Source organism: Nerophis lumbriciformis, linkage group LG27, assembly GCF_033978685.3.
Source record: "Nerophis lumbriciformis linkage group LG27, RoL_Nlum_v2.1, whole genome shotgun sequence".
NCBI classification, from domain to species: Eukaryota; Metazoa; Chordata; class Actinopteri; order Syngnathiformes; family Syngnathidae; genus Nerophis; species Nerophis lumbriciformis.
Genome location: NC_084574.2, coordinates 1,712,501 through 1,729,314, shown reverse-complemented (window position 1 = coordinate 1,729,314; position 16,814 = coordinate 1,712,501). Strand labels below are relative to the sequence as shown.

The 16,814-nt window shown below is 38.5% G+C and overlaps 1 protein-coding gene across 4 annotated transcripts in view; it reads left to right on the top strand.

Moving 5' to 3' along the window:
• fam83gb (family with sequence similarity 83 member Gb) overlaps positions 1-16,814 on the top strand; it is a 118,050-nt gene that overhangs the window by 53,242 nt on the left and 47,994 nt on the right. For all 4 annotated transcript variants that reach the window (XM_061923049.2, XM_072916344.1, XM_072916343.1 and 1 more), the window contains one exon: positions 2,443-2,610. In XM_061923049.2, the coding sequence (XP_061779033.2) occupies positions 2,443-2,610 (168 nt within the window). The remainder of the gene's footprint in view (positions 1-2,442; positions 2,611-16,814) is intronic.

Sequence of the window (16,814 nt, the reverse complement as noted above, 5' to 3'; positions counted from 1 at the left end):
AATCTACTGCCTTGTTCAATTGTAAAAAATATTCTGTGCCTAAAATTCACATTTCTATCACAATTATCATACTGTAAACATGGTAAGCTAACTTCATTAAAATTAATAGTCCTGCCAATAGCATGGAATTACAATTCAAATGTAGTTTTTTTGTAAGCCTTTCAAAAGAATTCAAAATATGAAAAATTAATTTAAGCCATCAGACACTTGAAAAGTGGCACATCACATCTCTAATGTAATCATTTGAACTTTTCAACAGAAATAGCACTGCAAAAATATTAAGGACATACTTCTGTATTTTGGTAGTTATGCTGTCAACATTTAACAAGATTTCTTCAACTTGGACTTGAAAGCATAAATAGTATAAACACTTTTAACAGTATGTCGTGCTGTGAAATACAGCCGACAGGATTGCGCACCAAACACGAAGCAAGGCCAAAGCGCATGCACGTGCAGGAGAACAAAGGACTTCTTTCATTTAAGGTTTGTGATAAACCATCAAACTCATTCGTTAAAAGGACTCTATAGTAATATAAAGCGAATTTTTCTGGACATTATCATGCAAGAAAAGTTTATTTTTGGGACCGCGATCACCGCGTAATGATTTTTAAAGGTTGCATTACAAACATTTAACTGTCCCATGTGATCAGCCAGTGCGATTGGAAGTCCATGCTCAATTATTGCCTCCGTAAATAAAACTTCGGCATTTATCACATCCAAAGAATCTGTTTGGGCGACGAAAAACGTTGAAAGTTTTCCACTTGTATCGCTAGCAACGGCATTAGACTTGTGTTTTTTTGTCCCAACGTGGTCTTTTACATCGCTAATTCCTCCGTGTCCGATCGAAAAATCTTGTCTGCACAAGGTGCAATTCGCGTAGTTTTCACCCTTTTTGGAACGGATAATTATTCCCGGATAGGCTTTTGAATATTCTTCACGGAATGACTGCAGTTTTCTTTTCGGTTTAAGACTCGTTTGCGATTTTTCTCCGGCTGATTCCATGATCGTTCGCTCGTTTGGAAACAATTAAGGCTGAAACGACGCGTCGACGTAGTCGACGTCATCGGTTACGTAAATACGTCGACGCCGTTTTTGTGCGTCGGCGCGTCGCATATTTACGTCACACTACTTTACTGTCATGGCGGAGCGCAAAGCAGACGATGCGAGCGAGGGGAAAAAAGCACGCCAAAAGTCGTCAAAAGTGTCCGAGTATTTCAATAAACGGCCTAATAATGTTGTTGTATGCACACTGTGTCGAGCGGAAATGGCCTATCATAGCAGCACAACGGCTATGAACGAACATTTGAAAAGAAAACCCCCGACAGCGTTCTTGCCATCACCATCAACAAGTCAATCGTCCGCGTGCGTATACGTTGTCATTATTACACAAAAACATGAATGTGTCATTTGTATCTGCGTTGTAAATTCATAAACTAAAGCACCGTTTCGCTCTGAGAGGCGCGTTTGGCGTGTTATTAAGCAAAATAAGCAATACTTTTACTTTTGTTGAAATGTTTACACTGTACACTTTTTTGTATTGGATGTTTAGCTTTATTTTTGCACATTTTAGAAAATAAGCAATACTTTTACTTTTGTTGAAATGTTTACACTTGTTACAGAATATTTCCGTTTTGCACTTTTTTGTATTGGATGTTTATCTTTATTTTTGCACATTTTAAAGCAAAATAAGCAATACTTTTACTTTTGTAATGCTTATACTATTCCAGAATATTAAGATTTGCACTGGATGTTTACTTTTATATTTGCACATTAAAAAGCAAAGAAGCTACTTTTAATTTTGTTAAATGTTAAAAGTTTTAAATGTTTACATTGTTACAGAATATTTTGTCATGTTGTTGTCAATGTTGACTGAGTGGCCATACTTTTTTTTTTGTAAATAAAAGCCATGCCTTTTGAAAAAACTGGCCTACATTTATTTTTTCCTCTTCATTTTAAATTTAAAAAAAAATCGGTAAAAGGAAAAATAATCTATAGATTAATCGAAAAAATAATCTATAGATTAACCGATTAATCGAAAAAAATAATCTATAGATTAATCGATAGAAAAATAATCGTTAGCTGCAGCCCTAGAAACAATGGCAACTGGTGCCTCGTGCTTGGCAGCGGTGCTATAAATAGCCTCGCTCATGGCATCCGGAATGGCTCGATAGGAAGTTACGGGAAGCAGTGTCGATTGTCATTGTTACGCGATTTCGTGAATAAAACTTTAAAAAAAAAAAAAAAATTTAATTAATGAAAAACCGTATTTTTTATCACTGCAACCGTAACCCGGAATAGGTTGATGAAAACCGTACTAATTACGGGAAAACCGGAGTAGTTGGCAGGTATGCTGCGCATATTTCTTCAGCGTATGCAAAAGTTAGCCTCTGTTAACGCCACTTGTGTCCCGTCCAACGTGTGTGTGTGTGTGTGTGTGTGCAGGTGATCGCCGTAGTGATGGACGCCTTCACCGACGTGGACATATTCCGAGACCTGCTGGACGCGGCCTACAGACGGAAAGTTCCGGTGTACATAATCATCGACATCGCTGCAGTCCCCTGCTTCCTCTCCATGTGCGGCAGAGCCGATATGCACCGCGGTCACCTAAAGGTACGTGCAGATAAACAAGATGGTGTTTTCATGGCTACCTTTTCCACTGCGATACAATCTAAAACTGGCCTGGGCAATTATTGTGACTCGGGGGGAGCTAAATGTAGAGGAAAAAAATGTGTCTGGGGGGCCTGTATATCTATTTTTAGGAACACTAATACAAAACCTCACAATAATGTCTGATTGAATGCTGAGACCGCCTTTAAAAAACGGAATGGAATTTAATTTTTTTTTACTGAATGAGACACCCAGAATGTACATGAAAATAAAGAATGTTACAATATTTACTATGAAGGATAAAACACTGAATATTGACAACATATGAACGTCACACCCCCTCTCCATCCACATACCGTATTTTCCGCACTATTAGCCGCACCTAAAAACCACAAATTTACTCAAAAGCTGACAGTGCGGCTTATAACCCGGTGCGCTTTATATATGGATTAATATTAAGATTCATTTTCATAAAGTTTCGGTCTCGCAACTACGGTAAACAGCCGCCATCTTTTTTCCCCGTAGAAGAGGAAGTGCTTCTTCTTCTACGCAAGCAACCGCCAAGGTAAGCACCCGCCCCCATAGAACAGGAAGCGCTTCTTCTTCTACTGTAAGCAACCACCCGCCCGCGTAGAAGAAGAAGAAAAAGCGCGCGGATATTACGTTTCATTTCCTTTGTGTGTTTACATCTGTAAAGACCACAAAATGGCTCCTACTAAGCGACAGGTTTCCGGTTCATGAAAAGACGCAATCTCTCCATCCGCACACGGACTACTATTTCACAGCAACTGCCTAAAGACTTTCAAGAAAAGCTGGCTACTTTCCGTGCATATTGTAAAAACAAGATAGCTGAAAAAAAGATCCGGCCAGAGAACATTATCAACATGGACGAGGTTCCACTGACTTTTGATATTCCTGTGAACCGCACTGTGGATACAACGGGAGCACGTACGGTGAATATTCGCACCACAGGGAATGAGAAGTCATCCTTCACTGTGGTTCTAGCTTGCCATGCTAATGGCCAGAAACTTCCACCCATGGTGATATTCAAAAGGAAGACCTTGCCAAAAGAGACCTTTCCAGCCGGCGTCATCATAAAAGCTAACTCGAAGGGATGGATGGATGAAGAAAAGATGAGCGAGTGGTTAAGGTAAGTTTACGCGAAGAGGCCGGGTGGCTTTTTTCACGCAGCTCCGTCCATGTTGATATACGACTCCATGCGCGCCCACATCACGCTGGTTTTTAATATATTATTAAAGTTTGACTGACCTATCTGACTGTTTTTTTGACATTCCCTTTAGCGCAGTTAGATGCGGCTTATAACACGGGGCGGCTTATAGGTGGACAAAGTTTTGAAATATGCCGTTCATTGAAGGCGCGGCTTATAACCCAGGGCGGCTTATGGTGCGGAAAATACGGTACAAAACCTCACAATAATATCTGATTGAATGCTAAGACCGCCTTTAAAAAACGGAATGGAATTAAAAAAAATTTTACTGAATGAGACACCCAGAATGTACATGAAAATAAAGAATGTTACAATATTAACTATGAAGGATAAAACACTGAATATTGGCAACATATGAACGTCACACCCCCTCTCCATCCACATATTTTACAATCAAGCGAAACGCAACAAAAATGCAACAAACACAGCGAAATATGAACGCGAAGGGTCAAAATTAATTCTCTAGCTGTCATGTCTGTGTAATCATGTTTTGTTTAGTTATAGGACTCTTTAGTTTCTGTCTTTTCACTCCCTTGTCTTGTTTCCATGATTACCCCATTAGTTTCACCTGTTCCACGTTTGGACTCATTGTGCACTCTTGATTGTCACCATAGCAACCCATTAGTTTTCACCTGTCACGTCACGCACCTGTTTCACGTCTTGAGTCACGCACCTGCTTTCACTAATCATGTCCATAGTATTTAAGTTCATTCTTTTCAGTTTGTCGTTCTGACGACCTCACCACATTTATGCTCTGTCCATGCCTGGCACTTCTTCCCATGTCCATTCTTCATGCAACTATTTTTTGTCCAAGCCAAGTAAGTTTTTGTTCCATGTTTATAGTCTTTTTGTTTTTTCATAGTTTGTTCTACGCCATTGTCCGTGCTTTTCATTTGTACTTTTTTGCTATAGTCTTTTGGTTTCATAGTTTATTCTCCGTCACTGTGCGCGCTTTCATTTATTCCTTGTTTTTTTTGATAATAATAAATAAATCATGTACCTTCATTCCCGTCTCGCCCGAGCCAACTTTCCGTTGCATCCCGGAAAAGCACACACCCAAGACCAAGTCATGACACTAGCGGGTGACTTTTCAAATGATGCCACAAATTAGCAGTGGTGCTACTTTTTGTAGCAACGCTTTTGCCGCATACTTGACATATTACGGTTGTCTGTTTAACATCTTCCCGCTTGAAGCCAAACCAGATGATGGACAACGTGCTGTTTTTCTGGGGAATTAATTCTTCTTCCTTCATTTGTGTCAGAATAATTGTATCTAAGTTATCACAAAACTTTGTGTTGCCATGAGTTCCCGGCGAGAGGATAAAAAGCTGTCTTTGATCTTACCAAGCAAAAGGCTTGTAAAACTCCACTGCGTAGGATGGGGAGCGACATGAGGGTGTCGGTTTCTTTGATGTATTGTAATCCACAGGAAGATTTTGTCTTGACCCGAAATCTACAAAGCGGAGAGGAGATCCATAGTGGATCTACAAACCCTGTTTCCATATGAGTTGGGAAATTGTGTTAGATATAAATATAAACAGAATACAATGATTTGCAAATCCTTTTCAAGCCATATTCAGTTGAATATGCTACAAAGACAACATATTTGATGTTCTAACTGATAAACATTTTTTTTTTGGCAAATAATCATTAACTTAGAATTTCATGGCTGCAACACGTGCCAAAGTAGTTGGGAAAGGGCATGTTCACCACTGTGTTACATGGCCTTTTCTTTTAACAACACTCAATAAACGATTGGGAACTGAGGAAACTAATTGTTGAAGCTTTGATAGTGGAATTCTTTCCCATTCTTGTTTTATGTAGAGCTTCAGTCGTTCAACAGCGGGGTCTCCGCTGTCGTATTTTAGGCTTCATAATGCGCCACACATTTTCAATGGGAGACAGGTCTGGACTGCAGGCGGGCCAGGAAAGTACCCGCACTCTTTTTTTACGAAGCCACGCTGTTGTAACACGTGCTGAATGTGGCTTGGCATTGTCTTGCTGAAATAAGCAGGGGCGTCCATGAAAAAGACGGTGCATAGATGGCAGCATATGTTGTTCCAAAACCTGTATTTGATGCCAGCAACACGTGACAAAGAAGTTGGGAAAGGAGGCAATAAATACTGATAAAGTTGAGGAAATGCTCATCAAACACTTATTTGGAACATCCCACAGGTGTGCAGGCTAATTGGGAACAGGTGGGTGCCATGATTGGGTATAAAAACAAGCTTCCCAAAAAATGCTCAGTCTTTCACAAGAAAGGATGGGGCGAGGTACACCCCTTTGTCCACAACTGCGTGAGCAAATAGTCAAACAGTTTAAGAACAACGTTTCTCAAAGTGCAATTGCAAGAAATGTAGGGATTTCAACATCTACGCTCCATAATATCATCAAAAGGTTCAGAGAATCTGGAGAAATCACTCCACGTAAGCGGCATGGCCGGAAACCAACATTGAATGACCGCGACCTTCGATCCCTCAGACGGCACTGTATCAAAAACCGACATCAATCTCTAAAGGATATCACCACATGGGCTCAGGAACACTTCAGAAAACCACTGTCACTAAATACAGTTGGTCGCTACATCTGTAAGTGCAAGTTAAAGCTCTACTATGCAAGGCGAAAGCCATTTATCAACAACACCCAGAAACGCCGCCGGCTTCTCTGGGCCCGAGATCATCTAAGATGGACTCATGCAAAGTGGAAAAGTGTTCTGTGGTCTGACGAGTCCACATTTCAAATTGTTTTTGGAAATATTCGACATCGTTTCATCCGGACCAAAGGGGAAGCGAACCATCCAGACTGTTATCGACGCAAAGTTCAAAAGTCAGCATGTGTGATGGTATGGGGGTGCATTAGTGCCCAAGGCATGGGTAACTTACACATCTGTGAAGGCACCATTAATGCTGAAAGGTACATACAGGTTTTGGAACAACATATGCCGCCATCTAAGCGCTGTCTTTTTCATGGACGCCCCTGCTTATTTCAGCAAGACAATGCCAAGCCACATTCAGCATGTGTTAGAACAGCGTGGCTTCGTAAAAAAAGAGTGCGGGTACTTTCCTGGCCCGCCTGCAGTCCAGACCTGTCTCCCATCGAAAATGTGTGGCGCATTATAAAGCGTAAAATACGACAGCGGAGACCCCCGGACTGTTGAACGACTGAAGCTCTACATAAAACAAGAATGGCAAAGAATTCCACTTTCAAAGCTTCAATAATTAGTTTCCTCAGTTCCCAATAGTTTACTGAGTGTTGTTAAAAGAAAAGGTGATGTAACACAGTGGTGAACATGCCCTTTCCCAACTACTTTGGCACGTGTTGCAGCCATGAAATTCTAAGTTAATTATTATTTGCAAAAAAAAATAAAAGTTTATGAGTTTGAACATCAAATATGTTGTCTTTGTAGCATATTCAACTGAATATGGCTTGAAAAGGATTTGCAAATCATTGTATTCCGTTTATATTTACATCTAACACAATTTCCCAACTCATATGGAAACGGGGTTTGTAACATAATAGTGAGAGTCCAGTCCATAGTGGATCTAACATAATAGTGTGAGTCCAGTCCATAGTGGATCTAACATAATAGTGTGAGAGTCCAGTCCATAGTGGATCTAACATAATAGTGTGAGTCCAGTCCATAGTGGATCTAACATAATAGTGTGAGAGTCCAGTCCATAGTGGATCTAACATAATAGTGAGAGTCCAGTCCATAGTGGATCTAACATAATAGTGAGAGTCCAGTCCATATGGGTCTACATAATAGTGAGAGTCCAGTCCATAGTGGATCTAACATAATAGTGTGAGAGTCCAGTCCATAGTGGATCTAACATAATAGTGTGAGAGTCCAGTCCATAGTGGATCTAACATAATAGTGTGAGAGTCCAGTCCATAGTGGATCTAACATAATAGTGAGAGTCCAGTCCATAGTGGATCTAACATAATAGTGTGAAAGTCCAGTCCATAGTGGATCTAACATAATAGTGTGAGAGTCCAGTCCATAGTGGATCTAACATAATAGTGAGAGTCCAGTCCATAGTGGATCTAACATAATAGTGTGAAAGTCCAGTCAATAGTGGATCTAACATAATAGTGTGAGAGTCCAGTCCATAGTGGATCTAACATAATAGTGAGAGTCCAGTCCATAGTGGATCTAACATAATAGTGTGAGAGTCCAGTCCATAGTGGATCTAACATAATAGTGTGAGAGTCCAGTCCATAGTGGATCTAACATAATAGTGAGAGTCCAGTCCATAGTGGATCTAACATAATAGTGAGAGTCCAGTCCATAGTGGATCTAACATAATAGTGAGAGTCCAGTCCATATGGGTCTACATAATAGTGAGAGTCCAGTCCATAGTGGATCTAACATAATAGTGTGAGAGTCCAGTCCATAGTGGATCTAACATAATAGTGTGAGAGTCCAGTCCATAGTGGATCTAACATAATAGTGAGAGTCCAGTCCATAGTGGATCTAACATAATAGTGAGAGTCCAGTCCATAGTGGATCTAACATAATAGTGAGAGTCCAGTCCATAGTGGATCTAACATAATAGTGAGAGTCCAGTCCATAGTGGATCGAACATAATAGTGTGAGAGTCCAGTCCATAGTGGATCTAACATAATAGTGAGAGTCCAGTCCATAGTGGATCCAACATAATAGTGTGAGAGTCCAGTCCATAGTGGATCTATAACATAATAGTGTGAGAGTCCAGTCCATAGTGGATCTAACATAATAGTGAGAGTCCAGTCCATAGTGGATCTAACATAATAGTGTGAGAGTCCAGTCCATAGTGGATCTAACATAATAGTGAGAGTCCAGTCCATAGTGGATCTAACATAATAGTGAGAGTCCAGTCCATATCATGCAAAAGTGCAGATTCCAATCATTGAAATACTTAGTATAGTTGAAGACTTACGCTAATTAGTCAACATCACTGCACATCATAATGGCAGCTACACTTTCCATCTTAAAGATCTGAAAATATTTGGAAATGTCCAGCGGGCCAGATTGTAAAGATCAACGGGCCGCATGTGGCCCCCAGGCCTAAATTTGCCCAGGTCTGATCTAAAATGTCGGCGAGCCGCAGACATGACTGTGTGATACAGGTCTTCACTTGAAGGCGCTGATAACGTGCAGGCAGAAGCTCGTCCGTCGCTATAGGCTGAGTTCCTTTGTGATTCACTGCCTCTCCAAGCCAAACTGGTCCGGGCGGTAACAAAAAAACACTTAAAGACTTCTGCAAATATCGTACACATTCCCGGCCCCGGGCCATTGGAACCAACAGTGGCTGCACACACACACTCCCTCACACCTGCTCTCTTTTCATCTCTATTCTGCCATTATTATCGCTCTTTTACAACCTCGGTCACCATTTATAACCTCTGCAACAATTTCCCCCCTGAATCTCTGGAGGTAACTTAACATAGAGCGTGATACCACACCCTTTTATCGCAGGGCGTGTCACCCACACACAAAAGTTACACGTCGAGTGCATGGATAATCTGAGGCTGTAAACCAGACCAGATTAAAATGATACAATTCATACATTTTTCAAACTGAGTCTCACTGACTTTGGCTCATTTTCTGTGAAGAACATATATCAGAATCAATCAATCAATTCCTTTATTGTCATCGTCATAATAACACTTAGTCATGCATGTCAACGGGATTTTGTTTGAGCTTTGTCTAGCGGCATAGAAACTGCATTGAAGTGCAGGTTGACCATAGTTTACAGCAGGGGTGCTCACACTTTTTCTGCGGGCGAGCTACTTTTCAATTGATCAAGTCGTGGGGATCTACCTCATTCATATATATAATTTATATTTACTTATTTATGAAATATATGTTTTTGTTAACAAGTTAAAGGTGTTTAATGATAATGCAAGCATGTTTAACACATATAGTTAATATTGTTAATAAATCAAAGGTGTTTAATGAAAATACAAGTATGTTTAATACATATAGTTAATATTGTTAACAAGTTAAAGGTGTTTAAAGATAATACAAGCATGTTTAACACATATGGTTAATATTGTTAACAAGTTAAAGGTGTTTAAAGATAATACAAGCATGTTTAACACTTATAGTTAATAGTTAACAACTTAAAGGTGGTTAAAGATAATACAAGCATGTTTAACACTTATAGTTAATATTGTTAACAACTTAAAGGTGGTTAAAGATAATACAAGCATGTTTAACACTTATAGTTAATATTGTTAACAACTTAAAGGTGGTTAAAGATAATACAAGCATGTTTAACACATATAGTTAATATTGTTAACAACTTAAAGGTGGTTAAAGATAAAACAAGCATGTTTAACACATATAGTTAATATTGTTAACAACTTAAAGGTGGTTAAAGATAATACAAGCATGTTTAACACTTATAGTTAATATTGTTAACAACTTAAAGGTGGTTAAAGATAATACAAGCATGTTTAACACTTATAGTTAATAGTTAACAACTTAAAGGTGGTTAAAGATAATACAAGCATGTTTAACACTTATAGTTAATATTGTTAACAACTTAAAGGTGGTTAAAGATAATACAAGCATGTTTAACACTTATAGTTAATATTGTTAACAACTTAAAGGTGGTTAAAGATAATACAAGCATGTTTAACACATATAGTTAATATTGTTAATAAATCAAAGGTGTTTAATGAAAATACAAGTATGTTTAATACATATAGTTAATATTGTTAACAAGTTAAAGGTGTTTAATGATAATACAAGCATGTTTAACACATATAGTTAATATTGTTAATAAGTTAAAGGTGTTTAAAGATAATGCAAGCATGTTTAACACATAGCTAATATTGTTAACAAGTTAAAGATGTTTAATGATAATGCAAGCATGTTTAACACATATGGTTAATATTGTTAACAAGTTAAAGGTGTTTAAAGATAATACAAGCATGTTTAACACTTATAGTTAATAGTTAACAACTTAAAGGTGGTTAAAGATAATACAAGCATGTTTAACACTTATAGTTAATATTGTTAACAACTTAAAGGTGGTTAAAGATAATACAAGCATGTTTAACACTTATAGTTAATATTGTTAACAACTTAAAGGTGGTTAAAGATAATACAAGCATGTTTAACACATATAGTTAATATTGTTAACAACTTAAAGGTGGTTAAAGATAAAACAAGCATGTTTAACACATATAGTTAATATTGTTAACAACTTAAAGGTGGTTAAAGATAATACAAGCATGTTTAACACTTATAGTTAATATTGTTAACAACTTAAAGGTGGTTAAAGATAATACAAGCATGTTTAACACTTATAGTTAATAGTTAACAACTTAAAGGTGGTTAAAGATAATACAAGCATGTTTAACACTTATAGTTAATATTGTTAACAACTTAAAGGTGGTTAAAGATAATACAAGCATGTTTAACACTTATAGTTAATATTGTTAACAACTTAAAGGTGGTTAAAGATAATACAAGCATGTTTAACACATATAGTTAATATTGTTAATAAATCAAAGGTGTTTAATGAAAATACAAGTATGTTTAATACATATAGTTAATATTGTTAACAAGTTAAAGGTGTTTAATGATAATACAAGCATGTTTAACACATATAGTTAATATTGTTAATAAGTTAAAGGTGTTTAAAGATAATGCAAGCATGTTTAACACATAGCTAATATTGTTAACAAGTTAAAGATGTTTAATGATAATGCAAGCATGTTTAACACATATAGTTAATATTGTTAATAAATTAAAGGTGTTTAATGATAATACAAGAATGTTTAACACATATAGTTAATATTGTTAACAAGTTAAAGGTGTTTAAAGATAATACAAGCATGTTTAACACTTATAGTTAATATTGTTAACAAGTTAAAGGTGTTTAAAGATAATACAAGCATGTTTAACACTTATAGTTAATATTGTTAACAACTTAAAGGTGGTTAAAGATAATACAAGCATGTTTAACACATATACTTAATATTGTTAATAAATCAAAGGTGTTTAATGAAAATACAAGTATGTTTAATACATATAGTTAATATTGTTAACAAGTTAAAGGTGTTTAATGATAATACAAGCATGTTTAACACATATAGTTAATATTGTTAACAAGTTAAAGGTGTTTAAAGATAATGCAAGCATGTTTAACACATAGTTAATATTGTTAACAAGTTAAAGATGTTTAATGATAATGCAAGCATGTTTAACACATATAGTTAATATTGTTAATAAATTAAAGGTGTTTAATGATAATGCAAGCATGTTTAACACATATAGTTAATATTGTTAACAAGTTAAAGGTGTTTAAAGATAATACAAGCATGTTTAACACTTATAGTTAATATTGTTAACAAGTTAAAGGTGTTTAAAGATAATACAAGCATGTTTAACACATATAGTTAATATTGTTAATAAGTTAAAGGTGTTTAAAGATAATACAAGCATGTTTAACACTTATAGTTAATAGTTAACAACTTAAAGGTGGTTAAAGATAATACAAGCATGTTTAACACATATAGTTAATATTGTTAATAAATCAAAGGTGTTTAATGAAAATACAAGTATGTTTAATACATATAGTTAATATTGTTAACAAGTTAAAGGTGTTTAATGATAATACAAGCATGTTTAACACATATAGTTAATATTGTTAATAAGTTAAAGGTGTTTAAAGATAATGTAAGCATGTTTAACACATAGTTAATATTGTTAACAAGTTAAAGGTGTTTAAAGATAATACAAGCATGTTTAACACTTATAGTTAATGGTTAACAACTTAAAGGTGGTTAAAGATAATACAAGCATGTTTAACACTTATAGTTAATATTGTTAACAACTTAAAGGTGGTTAAAGATAATACAAGCATGTTTAACACATATAGTTAATATTGTTAATAAATTAAAGGTGTTTAATGATAATACAAGAATGTTTAACACATATAGTTAATATTGTTAACAAGTTAAAGATGTTTAATGATAATGCAAGCATGTTTAACACTTATAGTTAATATTGTTAATAAATTAAAGGTGTTTAAAGATAATGTAAGCATGTTTAACACATAGTTAATATTGTTAACAAGTTAAAGGTGTTTAAAGATAATACAAGCATGTTTAACACTTATAGTTAATATTGTTAACAACTTACAGGTGGTTAAGGATAATACAAGCATGTTTAACACTTATAGTTAATATTGTTAACAACTTAAAGGTGGTTAAAGATAATACAAGCATGTTTAACACATATTGTTAATAAATCAAAGGTGTTTAATGAAAATACAAGTATGTTTAATACATATAGTTAATATTGTTAACAAGTTAAATGTGTTTAATGATAATTCAAGCATGTTTAACACATATAGTTAATATTGTTAATAAGTTAAAGGTGTTTAAAGATAATGCAAGCATGTTTAACACATAGTTAATATTGTTAACAAGTTAAAGATGTTTAATGATAATACAAGAATGTTTAACACATATAGTTAATATTGTTAACAAGTTAAAGGTGTTTAAAGATAATACAAGCATGTTTAACACTTATAGTTAATAGTTAACAACTTAAAGGTGGTTAAAGATAATACAAGCATGTTTAACACTTATAGTTAATATTGTTAACAACTTAAAGGTGGTTAAAGATAATACAAGCATGTTTAACACATATAGTTAATATTGTTAATAAGTTAAAGGTGTTTAAAGATAATACAAGCATGTTTAACACATATAGTTAATATTGTTAATAAGTTAAAGGTGTTTAAAGATAATACATGCATGTTTAACACATATAGATTCCTTTCTTTCATGAAGACAAGAATATAAGTTGGTGTATTACCTGATTGTGATGACTTGCAGTGATTGGAATCAAACAGTGGTGATGATAACGTCCGCATTTTCGAATGGAGGAGAAAAAAAGTCATTTCTGTCCAATACCACATGAAAGTGGTTGGTTTTTGGCATCTTATTTATCCAGCTTCCGTACTCCTTTGTATACACTTTACAAGAAATACATTGTCGGCAAACTCCGTAGCTTGCTAGCTTGTGCACGCCAGCTTTCTGAGACTCTTATTTTGGTAGCGCAACTGTGCAACTGTGCAGTCGGTCTTTGGAGTTTTGACGACAGGTACGGCGCCAGAGTCTGTTGAAATAAAGTGTTTCTCGCCTTCCAGTCGGTAATTTTAATGAGCTGGCAGCAGCCAGCGTCATCTCAGAAGACCCTCGGGTGCCGTGAATGTCAATCAAGTGACGAAAGTGACGTCATAGTGAAGATTTATGATCGCTCATTTTTAGGACTATTTTTTTAATGCCTGGCTGGTGATCGACTGACACACCTTCCGTGATCGACCGGTAGCTCGCGATCGACGTAATGAGCACTCCTGGTTTACAGTGTAGCATTGTCAGGAAGATGGCGAATAGAGGGACGTGGGGGTGGGAACAGTCAGATGTCTGATGGGTGTTACGTTGATGTTGCAGCAATGCAATGTCCAGAGCACAATTATTGAGGTGGTGAAGAGTGAGGTAATAAGATGGTCCGGGGCAGCAAAGGGGCAGGCTGTTCATTTAGCAGTCTCACAGCCTGGAGATACAGACTGTGAGACATTCTGGTGGTCTTGGCGCAAATCGATCTATACCTTTCCAGAGGGTAGCAGGTTGAAGAGGCCATGTGCTGGGTGGTATCTGTCCTTCAGGATGTTGTGTACTCGCTTTAGGCAGCGAGTTGTGTACATGGCACTCATCTCTGGGAGTATCGTCCTTGTAATTTTCCCCGCCGCTTTAACCACTCGCTGGAGGGCCTGATGGTTCGCTTTAGTGCAGCTAGCAAACCACACTAAAAAGCCGTAAGTGAGGACACTGCTGATGGCACAGTTGTAAAAGTTTACCATTGATTTCTGCGGAATGTTTGCGCATTTTAGTTTCCTAAAAAAAAAAGATGTTGTTGGGTCTTTCTGACTGTAGAAGCAGTGTTAATGTCCCAGCATAGATCTTCTGTTATGTAAGAATTTGAAATGCTTGACCCTTTCTACGAGATTGTTATTCATTAAAAGTGGAGGGTGTTTGTTCTGCCCTTTCCTGCGGAAGTCTACAATTAGTGCTTTGGTTTTGTTAGTGTTAAGAACCAAGTTGTTGTTAGCACACCATGAAGCCAGCTGTTGGACCTCTGCTTGTATTCTGTCTCATCATTGCTCCTATTTCTGGGGCTGAGGTTGCTGAGGTAGTTAAAAAGCTCCTCGGTGGCAAGGCCCCGGGGGTAGATGAGATCCGCCCGGAGTTCCTTAAGGCTCTGGATGCTGTGGGGCTGTCTTGGTTGACAAGACTCTGCAGCATCGCGTGGACATCGGGGGCGGTACCACTGGATTGGCAGACCGGGGTGGTGGTTCCTCTCTTTAAGAAGGGGAACCGGAGGGTGTGTTCTAACTATCGTGGGATCACACTCCTCAGCCTTCCCGGTAAGGTCTATTCAGGTGTACTGGAGAGGAGGCTACGCCGGATAGTCGAACCTCGGATTCAGGAGGAACAGTGTGGTTTTCGTCCTGGTCGTGGAACTGTGGACCAGCTCTATACTCTCGGCAGGGTCCTTGAGGGTGCATGGGAGTTTGTCCAACCAGTCTACATGTGTTTTGTGGACTTGGAGAAGGCATTCGACCGTGTCCCTCGGGAAGTCCTGTGGGGAGTGCTCAGAGAGTACGGGGTATCGGACTGTCTGATTGTGGCAGTCCGCTCCCTGTATGATCAGTGCCAGAGCTTGGTCCGCATTGCCGGTAGTAAGTCGGACACGTTTCCAGTGAGGGTTGGACTCCGCCAAGGCTGCCCTTTGTCACCGATTCTGTTCATAACTTTTATGGACAGAATTTCTAGGCGCAGTCAAGGCGTTGAGGGGATCTGGTTTGGTGGCTGCAGGATTAGGTCTCTGCTTTTTGCAGATGATGTGGTCCTGATGGCTTCATCTGGCCAGGATCTTCAGCTCTCACTGGATCGGTTCGCAACTGAGTGTGAAGCGACTGGGATGAGAATCAGCACCTCCAAGTCCGAGTCCATGGTTCTCGCCCGGAAAAGGGTGGAGTGCCATCTCCGGGTTGGGGAGGAGATCTTGCCCCAAGTGGAGGAGTTCAAGTACCTCGGAGTCTTGTTCACGAGTGAGGGAAGAGTGGATGGTGAGATCGACAGGCGGATCGGTGCGGCGTCTTCAGTAATGCGGACGCTGTATCGATCCGTTGTGGTGAAGAAGGAGCTGAGCCGGAAGGCAAAGCTCTCAATTTACCGGTCGATCTACGTTCCCATCCTCACCTATGGTCATGAGTTTTGGGTTATGACCGAAAGGACAAGATCACGGGTACAAGCGGCCGAAATGAGTTTCCTCCGCCGGGTGGCGGGGCTCTCCCTTAGAGATAGGGTGAGAAGCTCTGTCATCCGGGGGGAGCTCAAAGTAAAGCCGCTGCTCCTCCACATCGAGAGGAGCCAGATGAGGTGGTTCGGGCATCTGGTCAGGATGCCACCCGAACGCCTCCCTAGGGAGGTGTTTAGGGCACGTCCGACCGGTAGGAGGCCACGGGGAAGACCCAGGACACGTTGGGAAGACTATGTCTCCCGGCTGGCCTGGGAACGCCTCGGGGTCCCACAGGAAGAGCTGGACGAAGTGGCTGGGGAGAGGGAAGTCTGGGCTTCCCTGCTTAGGCTGCTGCCCCCGCGACCCGACCTCGGATAAGCGGAAGAAGATGGATGGATGGATGGCATTGTTCCTGATGAGCCCAAGTACCGTGGTGTCGTCGGCATATTTGACAGTGAGATTGGATGTTGAAGAGGCTATGCAGTCATGTGTGAAGAAGGTGAAGAGCACAGGGCTTAGTTACTATGGTAATCTAATTAGTTACTATGGTAATCTAAGTCACGAGCCACCAAGCAGTGTGGGTGGGGAGTGTTTCCACAGAGTGTCAGCCTGAAATGTGGGTGTCAGGGACAGACGCGGAAGGAGATTTTTACAACAAAGTTCAAAAGC